Here is a 14,801-nt window from a genome sequence, read left to right on the forward strand (position 1 = left end):
CACTCTAGAAGTCGACCAGAAGACCAAGGGAGTACTAGATAGGACTTAGTATAAGACATAGGTAGGATACCGAACTGAGTAGAGTCAGTTTATTTTTGTATGATCTCACCCCTTGTAAATTGATGCTTTAATGAATGAATAGACTTTTGCTCCTTCAATACTTAGCAAAATTTTCCATTCATGTCTTTCTTGTCATAATGTCTGAACATACTTGTGCAAACTGAATCCTAACTTATTCACGTTCGAACAGACTTGAGCGACCTGATATCTAACTTAAGCAAAACAGTTCAGATCATACATGAACAAAGTAAATGAGTTCTAACGAAAAAGTCTCAGATTTGAATTATGCCATGTACGTAGGACTTTCTCTCCACTGAGGTGAGTTAGCCTACTCGATTTGCCTCCCTCACCACGTAGGGTCCTTCGCAGTTCGGATCCAACTTGCTCGTGCCCAAGACGCGATTTACTGAGTTTTTTTCGAAGAACTAGATCCCCTGGTTTAAAACAGGTGTGTCTCACCCTGGCGTTATAGTGTTGTGTGACCGTGCCCTTGTACTTGGCCATTCTTATGGCTGTTTCCTTCCTCTTCTGTTCAAGCAAGTCACCCTGCTTGATGGCAAGCCAGTCTCCGTTGAAATTACTGTTCTGCCCCATAAGTTAAAGCAAATGGAGTCTCTTGGGTGGCAGTTCAGTGTGTAGTTCAGTAAGCTCAGAGTATGCTAGGCAGTTCATCCATCCATCCAGTTCGGACAGACTCTATTCGAGCCTTTAAGCCATGCAGAATAGTTTTGTTAATATTTTTTACTTGGCCATTAGCTTGAGAGTGCCCCACGGAAGTGAAGTGCTGTTGGATCCCGATCTCGGCGCACCAATCTAGGAAGGAATTTTCGCGAAATGCCGGTCGTTATCCGAGACCAGAGCTCGTGGTATGCCAAGCCGGCAAACTATGTTCCTCCAAAAGAACTTCTGGATCGACCTGCTAGTAATGGTATTGAGTGGTTCGGTCTCAAGCAACTTAGTGAAGTAATCTATTGCCACCATCAGATACTCATAACCTCCTGGAGCTCGGGAAAATGGACTGAGCAGGTAGATTCTCTATTAAAAGAATAGCCATGGGTTCTGAAGGGGAACCATCTCCTAAGTTGGGGGGTGTTGAACTGGCGCATGCAGCTGGCATGACTTGCACTTTGCCACTAGTTCAACCGAGTCTAGGAAGATGATAGACCAGTAATACCCGGATAGCATTCCCTTCTTGGCATAACCCGCGGGCCAACATGATTTTCGTGACTGCCTCATGTATTTCGCGCAGGATATAATCCCCTCCTCAGGTGTCACACACTTCAGCCACGGACTTAGGTTGATTTTCTATACAACACTCCATTCGTGAGCACGTACCTCTATGATTTGAGGAGTAGTTTTCGGGCCTCTACCTGTTCGAGGGGAGTTCTCCGTTAGTTAAATACCGCACATAGGATCCATCCATGAGTTCACCAGTTGAATCACTACTGTGTCCAGCTGTTCATACGCCCACCTTTTAATGACCTCTACCAACACTTCCTTGTTCAATGTGTCAAACGAAATGAAGGCCAGCTTGGAAAGGCGTCGGTTCTTTAATTCCGACTCTGAGGAACTTGCTCGAGCGTGAACTGCTTGAACAGACTCCTCAGTTCATGCGCCTTGGCGACGTATCTCTTTAGCGACTTTTCTCAGTTCATGCACCTTCATAATTCCCCATGACTTGGTTTACTAGCAGTTGTGAGTCGCTATAGACCCTTAGCGATTCAGCCCCAAACTTCCGAGTCACTTCCATCCCCGTGATCAGAGCTTCATATTCGGACTCGTTATTGGAGATTCTGAAGTCAAACCTCAAGGCGTAAGCTAGTTCTTCTCCCGTGGGGCTGATGAGGAAGAGTCCAGCACCACACCCCTCTTTGCTTAATGCTCCGTCTACGTACAACGTCCAGGTCGGAGATGGCTGTTCGACTGCTCCTGTAACCCGTTCGATCTCGGATTGCTCTCCGCTTGACCCTTCCTTTGCCTGTTCGGCCTCCTGCAATCCGAAAGAAACATCTTCTTCTATGAAGTCAGTTAGCGCCTAGGCCTTGATGGCTGTCCGGGACTGAAAACCAAGGTCATGTTCGAACAGTTCTAAAACCCACTTGACCACCCTCCCTAACATATTAGGTTTAGACAAGATCTGGTTCAATGGCTGGTCAGTCACCACCATAATGGGGTGAGTCCTGGAAGTATGACCTGAGTTTTCACGCTGCCTGAACAAGTGTTAGACATATCGTCCACCGCAGAGTATCGGAGCTCAGCTCCTTATAAAGCACGGCTGATGTAGTACATCGGCTTTTGGACATTGTCTTCCTTCCGAACTAACACCACGCTGACTGCCTCCTCTCCCACAGCTAAATAGATGAACAGAGTTTCGTCCTGTCGGGAAGAAGTTAAGGTCAGCTCGTCGAATGCTTTTTGGCACTCAAAGATCCACTCGAGCTGGGGACCTCTTTTAAAGGCTTAAAGAGGGGGAACCCGAACTGCTGATTTCGACAGGAATCTGTTTAAGGCCGCCATCCTACCAACTAGTCACTGTACTTCCTTAATATTTTTAGGAGGAGCCATATCCATGATGGCTTTGACATTATCAGGGTTGGCTCTTACTTCGTTTTTGAATATTATGTATCCTAGGAATTTGCCCAACCTGACCCGAAAATGCATTTCTTGGGGTTTAACCACATCCTTGAGCTCCGAAGGACCTCAAAGATTTCTCTAAGGTCCGTGATGAACTGTTCCTGAGTTTTGCTCTTGAACAGCATGTCATCCACGTAGACCTCCATGTTCCGACCTATCTGATTCTTAAACAACATGTTCACCAACCTTTGGTATGTCGCCCCTGTATTTTTAGTCCGAAGGGCATGGTGATGTAGCAATACGTACCGTACTCGATGATGAACAAGGTCTTCTCCTGATCTTCCTCAGTCATGGCTATTTGGTGGTACCCTTTAAAGGCATTCAAGAAACAGAAGATCTCATATCCTGTAGTTGAGTCTACGAGTAGGTCTATTCAGGAAAGAGGGTAGCAATTCTTTGGGCAAATTTTATTCAACTCGGTGAAATTCACACATTCTCCAAGCCTTGTCGTCCTTTTGACCAGCATAGGGTTGGCCAGCCAGGTCGGGTAGTAGACCCCCTTCACCGATCTTTGCCTCTAATAGGTTGTCCACTTCTTTCTTGATGACCTCATTCCGTTGGGGCGCAAAGTTCCTCTGCTTCACAGGTCGACGCTGGATCTACGTGCAGCTTGTGAATTGCTAGTTCAGGTGAATTTCGGGCATGTCATCTACACTCCATGCGAAGATTGGGGCATGTTCCAACAAAAAGGATTCTAATGCCTTCCTAGTCAGTTCGTCCAGGCATGCGCCGACCCTGACCACGCCGATTTGATCATCCCTTGTTGACCGGGAGTTCGAGCAGCCCTTCATCAGTCTCAAGTCTTTCTTCATCTCTGTTGGCTCCAAGGCTCTAAGTAGGCCGTTTGAGCTACCAACTTCTCCTTGCCTTTGAGAGTTGGATGTAGCAAGCTCGAACTATCTCTGGATCTCCTAGCACTTCAGCTTCTTCTGCAGGTGTGGGGAATTTCACGCTGAGGTGCAGAGTTGAACAGATAGTTTGGAGTGCGTTCAAGGTAGGCCGGCCCAGGATCATATTATACGACGATGGCTCTTTCACCACGGCGAAATTCACTGGGACAGTTCGGCATTTCGGTGACACCCCACCGCGACATGAGAGTTACCATTCCTCAGGTTTTACCGGTGGACCCTACAAATCCAATCAAGGGAGTTTAGACTGGAATAAGCTGCTTGTCCTCCAGCTGCAACTCCTTAAAAGTCTTGTATTATAACACGTCAATGGCACTCCCATTGTCTATGTACACCTTTTTCGCTTTGTAGTTGTACGTTAGACCTCTATCATGATGGTTTCATGGCTGTTAGAAGTGAGAGGAACTGTATTCTCAGGTCATAGATGGTTTCTTCGTACATTTTCAACTGTTTGCTCGGATTCTCTCCACTAGGGAGTGGGCGGTTGTTCCGTCGAGCTGCATGACTATCACCTCCAACAGGTCCTCCAGCTATGGTGTTGATGACTCCTGCCGCCAAGTTTTGTGTATCCTGTTCAGGAGTTTGGTCCCTACGACTCCGGAGTCGGTCTCGTGAGTAGTTCATACTTTCGTTTGTACTCCCTTCGCCTCTGTTCAGTTCATCCATTTCGTATGAACTGTCTTAGGTGCCCTCGTTTGATCAGTTCTTCAATGACTTTCTTGAGGTCCGAGACAGTTCTCTGTATCATGACCTACGTCCCGATGGTAAGTACAGTACAAGTTTTGATCCCTTCTGTTCTTATTACCGGCCAATTTTCAGGGAGATCGAGAGAGGCTTTCCTGTTCCATCACCGCAAGAACCTAAGCCCTTGGTGCCATAAGAGGGGTCCATCCCTCTGTCCTTCAAAGGCCTTGTTCCTTGGCAGCGGACGAACGTATTCTTCCGCGGTTGACCACCCCGTGCATCTCCCGTATCCGTGTTTTCCTTTTCCTAAATTCCCTCTGTCTCTCCTGTTCGCTCTTCAAGCGATTGGCCTCCTCAGCATTGGCCCTTTCGTGAGCTCTGTCCAGCATCTCCCGAATAGACTTGGGAGGTTTTTCAACGAACTCCCTGTATAGCTTTTGTACGTGCAATCCATTGATGAAGGCAGCCATGACAACCTTGTCATCCCGATCTCTGACCTGGAGAGACTTGTTGTTGAACCTTACCATGTACTCGAGCAACGACTCCTCGGGCTTTTGCTGAATTTCCATCAGGTGAGCAGTGTTCTTGGAGAAGGCTCGAGACGAAACGAACTGAGTTGCGAATAGACGCGCAAGCTGAGCAAAGGACCGAATAGACCGCGAGGGCAACCCTCGAAACCATTGACGTGCCCTTCCTTCCAGGAACATGGGAAAAGTTTTACACTTGATCGCATCAGGAGTTGTTTGTAGGCGCATATGCGTAAAAAATGCAAACAGGTGATCCTCCGAGTCCGTAGTCATATTGTAGGGATTTCATGCTTGGTATTTTGAATTTAGCGGGTAAGGGGTAATTCTCGATGTCTGGCACGAAGGGGAGGTAGAATACTTGTTCCCTCCGGATCTAACAACAGGTCCAGTTCATCCTGAACTGGATACTCTTCTTTCCTCGGATAGTACTCTTCCAAGGGATTCCTCGAAAGGATTCATGGTGGTCTGTTCGGGAGTTCTCACGAGACGACTCCAGAACTTCTATTTGTTCGTGAGAGGGTTCTTCTGTGCCTGCTTTTGTTGGGGGTTGGGTTTTCCAGTTCAGGATTCTAACTGCTCCAATCTTCCCTCCATCTTGCCCCTTAGATCTGGGTCACGCGGATCTCCGGTCCGACCCTTCAAGTAGTTCATGATTGCCTCGAAGGTAAGCAGGTTCTCTGCCACCAACTGTACCAACTGTTCAGGCGGGATCTGGCGAGGGCTCCGCCCCTCTTCACCAGGTAGTTGGTCCCTGGCAGGGATTTTGGGGAACTGAGCTAGCGAACTAAGTGAATTGGTGTCAGCGAGGGGTGACCCGAGCTGACCTGCAAAGGAACAAACTATGGATTAGCTCAAATTGACAGATGTCGAGCCTGTACAATAATAAATACCTACTCGAGAAAAATGTATAAATTTTACATATAGCGGTGAGTAGGGTCGAATCCACAGGGACTGGGATAACTTATTTTCTTTTAGAGTTCGAAGTATGGGGGGTTTTCAATGGGAGGCAAATAAAAATGAAATAAAACAAACAAAATTCAAACTAGCTCACAAAGTACAATTTACTAAAAATAGCAATTAATAAAAGTTCTACCCAAATGATCAACTGCTCAGGCACGGTCCAATTAAATGATCATCGATGCAAAGATATTTCACCCATTCATCACTAGGTTGGTTATAGTTATCAATAAGCTCTGACAACCAGTTCTTCCTTACCTTTTCGACAGTCAAGTACGACCATTGACTGCTTCCCTAACCAGATAACAACCCTAGTACGACCGTAGGAATTCAATTACCCAATTGCATTAAGGCTAGAAGAACCCAACCCTAACCAATAACACGCTAAGAGGTTTATTTAAATTAGATCTCGCGTTTTCCCATCATAAAGCCAATTATTGGTGGTTGCCACGGGGTGTTAACTAAATGAACAATTACGGATTCTATTTAATTAACGTGGCAGTAGGCTGTTAAATTAAATCAAATACCTGGCCGTTGGTATTCATTTAAGAAAATACCATGAACAATTAATTCAGGAAACGCACGAATAGCAAATAAAATGGAAGAAATAATGAAGATTCGATTAGATCTCACAGATATTATGGACCGCGCCTTCGCGTCAACCTTTGGGTAGAGGAGAAAATTAGCCGCTCCTCATCGTGTTAATCCCGCGTGATTTATTGAATTCATTCAATTAATTACTGAAAAGATTGGAGGGAATAAAGTGACGCAGAGCCAAAGCCGCAAATCAGATTATCAAGAGCTCTCACGATGAAGCTCGCGTGGTTCTGGCTTCGTATTGAAGCCGCAATTACAAGCGAAAGCCAACGGAGAATTGTCAAAGGCGAAAAGAACGAATTCAGGAGTCAGAGTCGCATAAAAGCAAAAACTACAGAAAAGGAGAAAGTCTCCAATGTCTGACCCAAAGCCGCAGAAGAAAACAAAAGAAAAACAAAAGCGTCTAACAAGTCTCGCAAAAAGGTAAAACTAAGGCTAAAAGTAGTCTCTTGAATCTTGCTTTTTCCTTCTTTATAGCCGCCGCAGGAGCTCTCCAGACGTCTGGCCCAATTCCTCCCAACACAAAGCTAGCCTTTTGGAGTTTTTATCCCATGCTTCTCGCGGTTCACGTGGACCGCAGTCCGGCTTTCGGTTTCGTCCACCTTCTAAGACGTGGCCACGCCCTGAGACGAAAGTCTTCTGGAAATTTACCCCGCGAGATCATTTTCATGCTACCACCTACAATTCACACAAATATCGAATATGAGTGAAATTCCAATTCTTAGTACCGTGAATAGCCAAAATTAGAGACAAAATAACAGTGCAAAATACGCCAAATAACCGTTCTATCACAGTGATTTGAGAGAACGGTTATTTGGCGTATTTTGCACTGTTATTTTGTCCTAATTTTGGCTATTCACGGTACTAAGAATTGGAATTTCACTCATATCGATATTTGTGTGAATTGTAGGTGGTAGGCATGAAAAATGATCTCGCGGGGTAAATTTCCAGAAGACTTTTCGTCTCAGGGCGTGGCCACGTCTTAGAAGGTGGACGAAACCGAAAGCCGGACTGCGGTCCACGTGAACCGCGAGAAGCATGGGATAAAAACTCCAAAAGGCTAGCTTTTGTTGGGAGGAATTGGGCCAGACGTCTGGAGAGCTCCTGCGGCGGCTATAAAGAAAGGAAAAAGCAAGATTCAAGAGACTACTTTTAGCCTTAGTTTTACCTTTTTGCGAGACTTGTTAGACGCTTTTGTTTTTCTCTTTGTTTTCTTCTGCGGCTTTGGTCAGACATTGGAGACTTTCTCCTTTTCTGTAGTTTTTGCTTTTATGCGACTCTGACTCCTGAATTCGTTCTTTTCGCCTTTGACAATTCTCCGTTGGCTTTCGCTTGTAATTGCGGCTTCAATACGAAGCCAGAACCACGCGAGCTTCATCGTGAGAGCTCTTGATAATCTGATTTGCGGCTTTGGCTCTGCGTCACTTTATTCCCTCCAATCTTTTCAGCAATTAATTGAATGAATTCAATTAAATCACGCGGGATTAACACGATGAGGAGCGGCTAATTTTCTCCTCTACCCAAAGGTTGACGCGAAGGCGCGGTCCATAATATCTGTGAGATCTAATCGAATCTTCATTATTTCTTCCATTTTATTGCTATTCGTGCGTTTCCTGAATTAATTGTTCATGGGTATTTTATTAATTGAATACCAACGGCCGGGTATTTGATTTAATTTAATAGCCTACTGCCACGTTAATTAAATAGAATCCGTAATTGTTCATTTAGTTAACACCCCGTGGCAACCACCATAATTGGCTTTATGATGGGAAAACGCGAGATCAAATTTAAATAAACCCTCTTAGCGTGTTTATTGGTTAGGGTTGGGTTCTTCTAGCCTTAATGCAATTGGGTAATTGAATTCCTACGGTCGTACCTAGGGTTGTTATCTGGTTAGGGAAGCAGTCAATGGTCGTACCTTGACTGTCGAAAAGGTAAGGAAGAACTGGTTGTCAGAGCTTATTGATAACTATAACCAACCTAGTGATGAATGGGTGAAATATCTTTGCATCGATGATCATTTAATTGGACCGTGCCTGAGCAGTTGATCCTTTGGGTAGAACTTTTATTAATTGCTATTTTTAGTAAATTGTACTTTGTGAGCTAGTTTTGAATTTTGTTTGTTTTATTTCATTTTTATTTGCCTCCCATTGAAAACCCCCCATACTTCGAACTCTAAAAGAAATAAGTTATCCCCAGTCCCTGTGGATTCGACCCTACTCACCGCTATATGTAAAATTTACATTTTTCTCGAGTAGATATTTATTATTGTACAGGCTCGACACCTGTCAATTTTTGGCGCCGTTGCCGGGGACTGGTGCCTGATTAATTTGTTTCTTTTTGAGTTCATTTTTTTTTTATTTTTTTTTCTCTTATTTTTTTTTTGTATATATTTTATGGCTGCTAACATTCCGTATTTTGGTGATAGACTGGATTTTAATTTTACAAGGGGTTATGAGACTCATACTTTTTCTAATGATCAATGGGCTGTTGCAAATTGTGGAGCTTATTTTGCTTCGAATTTTTCACCCGACATATGCCCTGCATTTCAAGATGGTCGAAGTACTCCAATCGATACTTTTGGGAATTTTCCACCTCAATATCAAACGTGGCATGACCCTTATTTCAAACGGGTCATGAGCAAAGATTGGATGGGGATGATTCACTTTTAATTCATGAACAAAAGGACCAATAGATTTCTTCAACAGCAGAAGTCTCAAGGGAACTGTCATCCATGTCAGTAATGTCTCTTGAGAAATAGTGAATTAATACGCTACTACACATATCAAATTCAAACAGGAAGACACATCAATTCACAGGAGCGAACCTGGCAAGCGAGGCGGTTGGTCACGAGCGAACTGGCCTCCATTACATGTCCGAACTGACACATGGCTCCGGTGGATTGGCCCCACTACATGTGCTATTGTGGACGTACTACTTTGTGAGGTCTTATAACAATAGAAAATATCATTTTGCCTCCCAGATTATAGGTTTGTATTACCTTTTTAAAAAAAATTTTCTAGTAGGGGAAGGATGGGATTAAGAAGTAAGGAGGGGCAGGAGAATCAGAACATAGAATCTCTATGTCGTGGGCTTCATATCATGTTAGTGAACTAGTTATGCATTTTATTTGTTAATGTTCCCTTTTAACGTTGGTCAAATATGGTGTTAATCACTAGATTCTACTATATTTGGTTGTTGGTGTTGTTTCTAGAAATTTGCTATTAAAAGGGAGTAAAAAATGTATTAAATATGAAATTTTCAGAAGACTTTACATTGTAAGACGCGACCACATCTTATTATGCTGTAAAGTTCAGGCATTGCGGGAATTGGAAGCAAACTCGCCAGTTTGGAATTTTTGCTGATCAATGGAAATGAATCTTTATTTTCTTATAGAGTTAGAAGTTGTTGATTATTTTAGGAACTATATTTTTTGTTCATAGCTATTAGTTTTAGTATTTATTAGAGTTATATTAGCAAAAAGAATCTTTTACTTTAATGGTAGGAAACATAAGTACTATTTAGATTAGTAGTTGTGACTTTTGAGAAGAGTAGCATTTTGGGACGCAAGGAACCGGAAGTAAAAGACGTCGTCTCTTTTGCTTTCGTGCCGTTTTTCTTTTTTTCTTTTTCTTTTCTCTCCAATAAACCCTAATTTGTTTTGGCCGCGAATCCACCATGAGAAGTGACTAATTCCTTTTATAGTCTAAGGTTAATTGAAGTTTTGGTTCGTCAATAACTAGGAGATATAACTTTGTTTTATTTGTTTTATTTATTTATAAGTATTTATATATACTTTGTTCGTTAACGAGATGATTATTTTGATTGAATTAAAAAAGGATCATTATTTGATTTGACAAAATAATTTACTGTCATCTAAAATACTAAATCTGTAATTGTTTAGTAGATGTAATATTTGTAGCGAGTGATATAATTTGATTATAAAAGAAACTTTCGAATTTATTACCTTTTCATTCCTTTCTTTTGGCCACTTCTTTCCCTTCATTATTTTTGTGCCTCCAATTTATTTGTTTGTTCAAATCGCGTGAGCTAAAAATTTCCGAAGAAGGGTGTCGAATTGTTTATACTTCCGCTATGTATTTCTGAGCCAACCAGGACTAGGATTGCTTTTGAGAGGAGGCTATTTTGTTGCATTCAATTTTCTGTTTAGTATACATTTTATAATAAATAAAATCAGGGAGGAGCTGCTTTGCTATTTTCTAAGTGTAATTGATTAGTACTAAAAGAGAGGCGGGAACGGAGGATAAGCTAAGGTTTATAAATCTGATTCTTGTACCTTCCTTTTCCTCCAACTTTCTTCTAAATCTGATTCTTGTACTTTCCTTTTCCTCCAATTTTCTTCTAAATCTGTACCTTCCTTCCAAATCTGTATCTTCTAAATTCTTGTACCTTCCTTTTCGCTCCAACTTTCGTTTTCTTCATCAATACCATTCAATTTCCCTAATTTCTTCGAGTTGTATTCTCTAATTCTTCATTTCTACTCCTAGAGATTAGACAGTACAGCACAAGCATGGCGGAGGTGAAGACGCATAATCCATTTCCTATAGAAGACCCCGTTTCTGGTACGCTTGTTTTCGCCTTTTATTTTGCATGGACTATTTCATGGTTAATAGACTAACGGGATGAACTTTACTGTCTCTTTTTTTCCTTTCTAAATATACATTTTCAGAAACAAATTAATGGTAAATCAACTCAAATTAGAAATAGTTAGGTTCTTGTTTCTCCCTTCCAGAAGTTTAACTAAGCTTTAGAATTTCAATGATTTGTAAGAAAGTGATGACTTATGTAAACATAAGCAACTCTTTGCCTTCAAGGATTGTGTGGGCTATGTATTTATTGGAGATTGGAAATAATTTGCTGATAGTTGTTATGGAAGAACATGATATCTGTTATTGGCGGCCAGAATAAAGGCTGTTGTTTTGCTGCAATTAATTATGCCCAGGGCTTCGCTTGGTGGAGAAAAGGAGACTAATAGAATGGTGTTGATTTACATGTTTATTTTTGCTGACAGCAGCTAACAGGAGGGGCTGTTTGTTAAGGCTTTGTTACTTTCCATACCTCAAGGTTTGATTTGTGGTTTGGCTAAACCTCAAAGGGTCATGTAAACGTAGTCGATCCTTAATTTATAGAAAATTCACTGGAAGTATTGTTGTGACCTAAAATAAAATTATTTGTCACTCTCAACAAGTAATTTAGATCAAAAAAAAAACCACAGGGCAGAAATTCTGCACTCTAAAGAGTTACAGTTACATAATTTACTGTCAAAATAACTCAATGACCGAAACAATGCAATAGATTCGAATGATCCAATAACCACGTGTGGTTTGCAGGTAAGGTTATCATAAAGTTAGTGAGGCTTTTTGTCCCCCTTGTTTAGGCAAAATTAGTGAGATTTATTCAAGCTATTCGTGTATCTATTGGGTATATCCTTTTTGGCTTTGCTTTGGCACAATCTATCAGTTGGAGAATGCAGGAGTCAATTCAACCTTGAAAAGCCCTCCACAACGACCCTTCGAGTTTAGCAGTATGACCATTGAGCTTACCGAAGTGCTTCAATGCTATTCAGTTATTCAGAACATAAAAATGGATGAGCCCTTGACTATATATAAATCAAAAGAATTTAATAATCAACATAAAGTATGATTATGGAGGAGGAAAAAACTTGCCGTACCATGCATGGAAGCGATGAAGCTGATAGTATCTTTTGTTCTTCTAAACGTTTATCTGCATTACAGCTGACAAGCCATCAATTTCTCTCTTAAATTTTACATAAAATATCTGAAGTTTGTTGATCCTCTGTTTATGTCATACATCATGAATGATAATAATTACAATATCTACTCAAAACACACGATTTTGCTGGCAATCGCTGAAGTATATGGGTTTTCTGCAAGTATTTGAAGCTGTGTAGGTTAAAAGTTATGGCTTGTGTATTACGGAGAATTATTACTGCTAGTTTGACAATTTTGTCGGTAGCTATTGTAGTTTGTAACGTACATTATGAAATTATTTTAGAACTTATGAATTTCTGACACGTAATATGTGTGCAAGTGCTTGATCTTTCGTGCGACTTGGAAACACCAAAGTTACTCGATCAAATTGAACCTAACAAAAGTAAACAATACCGCAGATTCTATCTAAACATCATGTATATATCATATTTTTGGCAGCGTTATTGTTATTCTGAAGGTGTTAATGAGAAGTTTATTTCTGATTTGCAGATACCATGAAATTGCTTAGAGACAAGCCTCCAGCGCACTACATATTGCAGATTGACTCATTCTCCTTGCTTCTTAAAATTCTAGAAAAATCAGACGCAAAGAGTTATGATTCAATGACTTTTGAAGCCTGTGGTTATAAATGGTTGAGTCTGAATTTCAAGACTGAATTTCATTTAATTTATTTTCTTAGGCAAATAAACTTCTTTTGTTAATCGTTGTAGAAATTCATATGTCACGCACAAAGATTAAACTCAGCAGTACTAAGCTAATCTAGATATCCCCCTGCCCCCCCCCCCCCCCCACACACACACAAACAAATTTGTGAATAGCTAATTCTAAATTGAATATCATTTAATTTCTGTTTAGCCTCAAACAAATTATCTGAACTCTAGAGTTCAAATCCCAAATTGATCAAAATTTTTAGGAAGGAAGTCACTCAAGAGCATTTTGATGATTATATATGTATGCATTTGTCTGTTTTACACAATGCTCAAGAAAATTACTATTATTATTATTTTGGTCTTTTCCACTGAAGGAAGCTTTCCCTCTACCCCAATGGTGACCAAAAAAGAAATGCAAAAGGATTCATATCCCTTTATTTGAGAATCGAAGAGACTAATGCTCTGCCTGTTGGGTGGGAGATCAATCTGAACTGTACATTTTTTGTGCTTGATCAGATTCAAGAGAAGTACTTAACTATCCAAGGTTTTCTTCTTCTAGTTTCCAAGCTTTGTCTTTCATATTCTGTCTTTTCTAGCCTTCTTCCATTATATGTGTAATTAGACATTATCACTTGCGCTATAATCATTTCCTCTCTTCTTACAACCAGATGTCTGTGGGAAGTTCAGACACTTGTATGCGCTGAAGAAAGACACTGGACTTCCTCGACTAATGCAACTTGATGTTTTCAAAGATGAAGAAAATGGATACCTTGTTCAGGACAAATGTGTTTTTGGAGTGGAAGTTTCCGTTAACAGTTATAAGGGTAGAGGAGAGTATCTAGCTATGCCTGTGAAACCTAGCAGCGCAACTTACACTTGGAAAATAGTTGACTATTCTAAGAGTGATGAGCCGAGACTCTCAGATGCTTTTACTCGGCAGGATTTCAAGTGGTATGTCCTCCCATTCTTCAAAGTTATTTTTGTTCTCATGACGCTGTGCACTTGGCAGTACTTTGGAGATGTCTGTCTGGTCAAATGTTACTTTTCTAGCATGACTTTGTGTTTGATTAGATGATAGGGACATTAATCAGTTGACTAAGAAATGTTGTGGCTTCTTTATTCATCTCAGGAGACTAATAATGCTTCTTCCCAGAGGAACAAAACGTGACGAAGCCAAATACCTTTCACTCTATCTAAATTCGCTCGACTCCAAAATTACCCTTAGCGTGTATGCAGAATTCAAGCTACGCGTAAAACACCAACAGAATGGCAAGGATATTGAGCAAACAGGTCAATCAATCCGACGTATATCTTTCCATACATGACTTAACCTCTGGTGAAGAATTTAAAATCATGTTTTTTATGTCCTTATCTTTGGTGGTTTTGACCAATTCCACTTTGCAGCTGATCACTTGTTCACTAGTATGCAAAGTTACCGGGGTTTTGGTGCCTTCCAATCATTGAATGATATTGCGGATACTTCTAAAGGCTTCCTCGTAAATGACACTTTGATCGTCGAACTGGAATTTGTTCGCATTTCATCCGTGAAGAGTTTCACTGAAGGGTGAGGAAATTAGTAGATGACGGTCTCACAATCCAACTGTACATTATAATAAAGGGGAAAGAAATACTGGTTTGTCCGGTTATATGTGTAAAACATAAAAGAATGTCTCAATATGGTTCGCAAATTTGTCTTTTTTTAACTTCTCCACCTCTCTCAGACTATCAACATCATCTTCATCTTGAATTACTGATTTTCGATTCAAACTTTCTGTATTTTTTTTTCAAAATTTTTTAATCGTTCTAGTTTTTCTTTTCAAGGGAACAACAATGAAAGGGAAAAGAAAGCTGCGATGTTGGAAAGAAATCTAGTAGCCTGCTGTAATTTTTCTCACGAGAGCTTCGACTTGTTATTCCAATCTAGATAAATAATCCACGTAATAAATCCGGTCAGAGATCCGAGGTTGGGATTGATAGATGTTTTTTACTTTATTTTTTTTTTGGGACGAATAATGAGAAAGATAAATAATC

General features: G+C 40.9%; 2 protein-coding genes across 2 annotated transcripts; one reads left to right on the plus strand and one right to left on the minus strand.

Moving 5' to 3' along the window:
• Nucleotides 1-4,504: 4,504 nt before the first annotated feature.
• Nucleotides 4,505-5,086, minus strand: LOC113780253. Its single transcript, XM_027326063.1, has one exon. The coding sequence runs from the start codon at nucleotides 5,084-5,086 to the stop codon at nucleotides 4,505-4,507; it is 582 nt and encodes a 193-aa protein (XP_027181864.1).
• Nucleotides 5,087-10,841: 5,755 nt separating this feature from the next.
• Nucleotides 10,842-14,474, plus strand: LOC113781574. Its single transcript, XM_027327531.1, has 6 exons — nucleotides 10,842-10,950; nucleotides 12,610-12,751; nucleotides 13,145-13,314; nucleotides 13,439-13,721; nucleotides 13,900-14,060; nucleotides 14,175-14,474. The coding sequence occupies exons 1-6, from the start codon at nucleotides 10,899-10,901 to the stop codon at nucleotides 14,336-14,338; spliced, it is 972 nt and encodes a 323-aa protein (XP_027183332.1). The 5' UTR covers nucleotides 10,842-10,898; the 3' UTR covers nucleotides 14,339-14,474.
• Nucleotides 14,475-14,801: the final 327 nt, after the last annotated feature.

The sequence above is a fragment of the Coffea eugenioides genome, chromosome 8 (genome assembly GCF_003713205.1).
Source record: "Coffea eugenioides isolate CCC68of chromosome 8, Ceug_1.0, whole genome shotgun sequence".
NCBI classification, from domain to species: domain Eukaryota; kingdom Viridiplantae; phylum Streptophyta; class Magnoliopsida; order Gentianales; family Rubiaceae; genus Coffea; species Coffea eugenioides.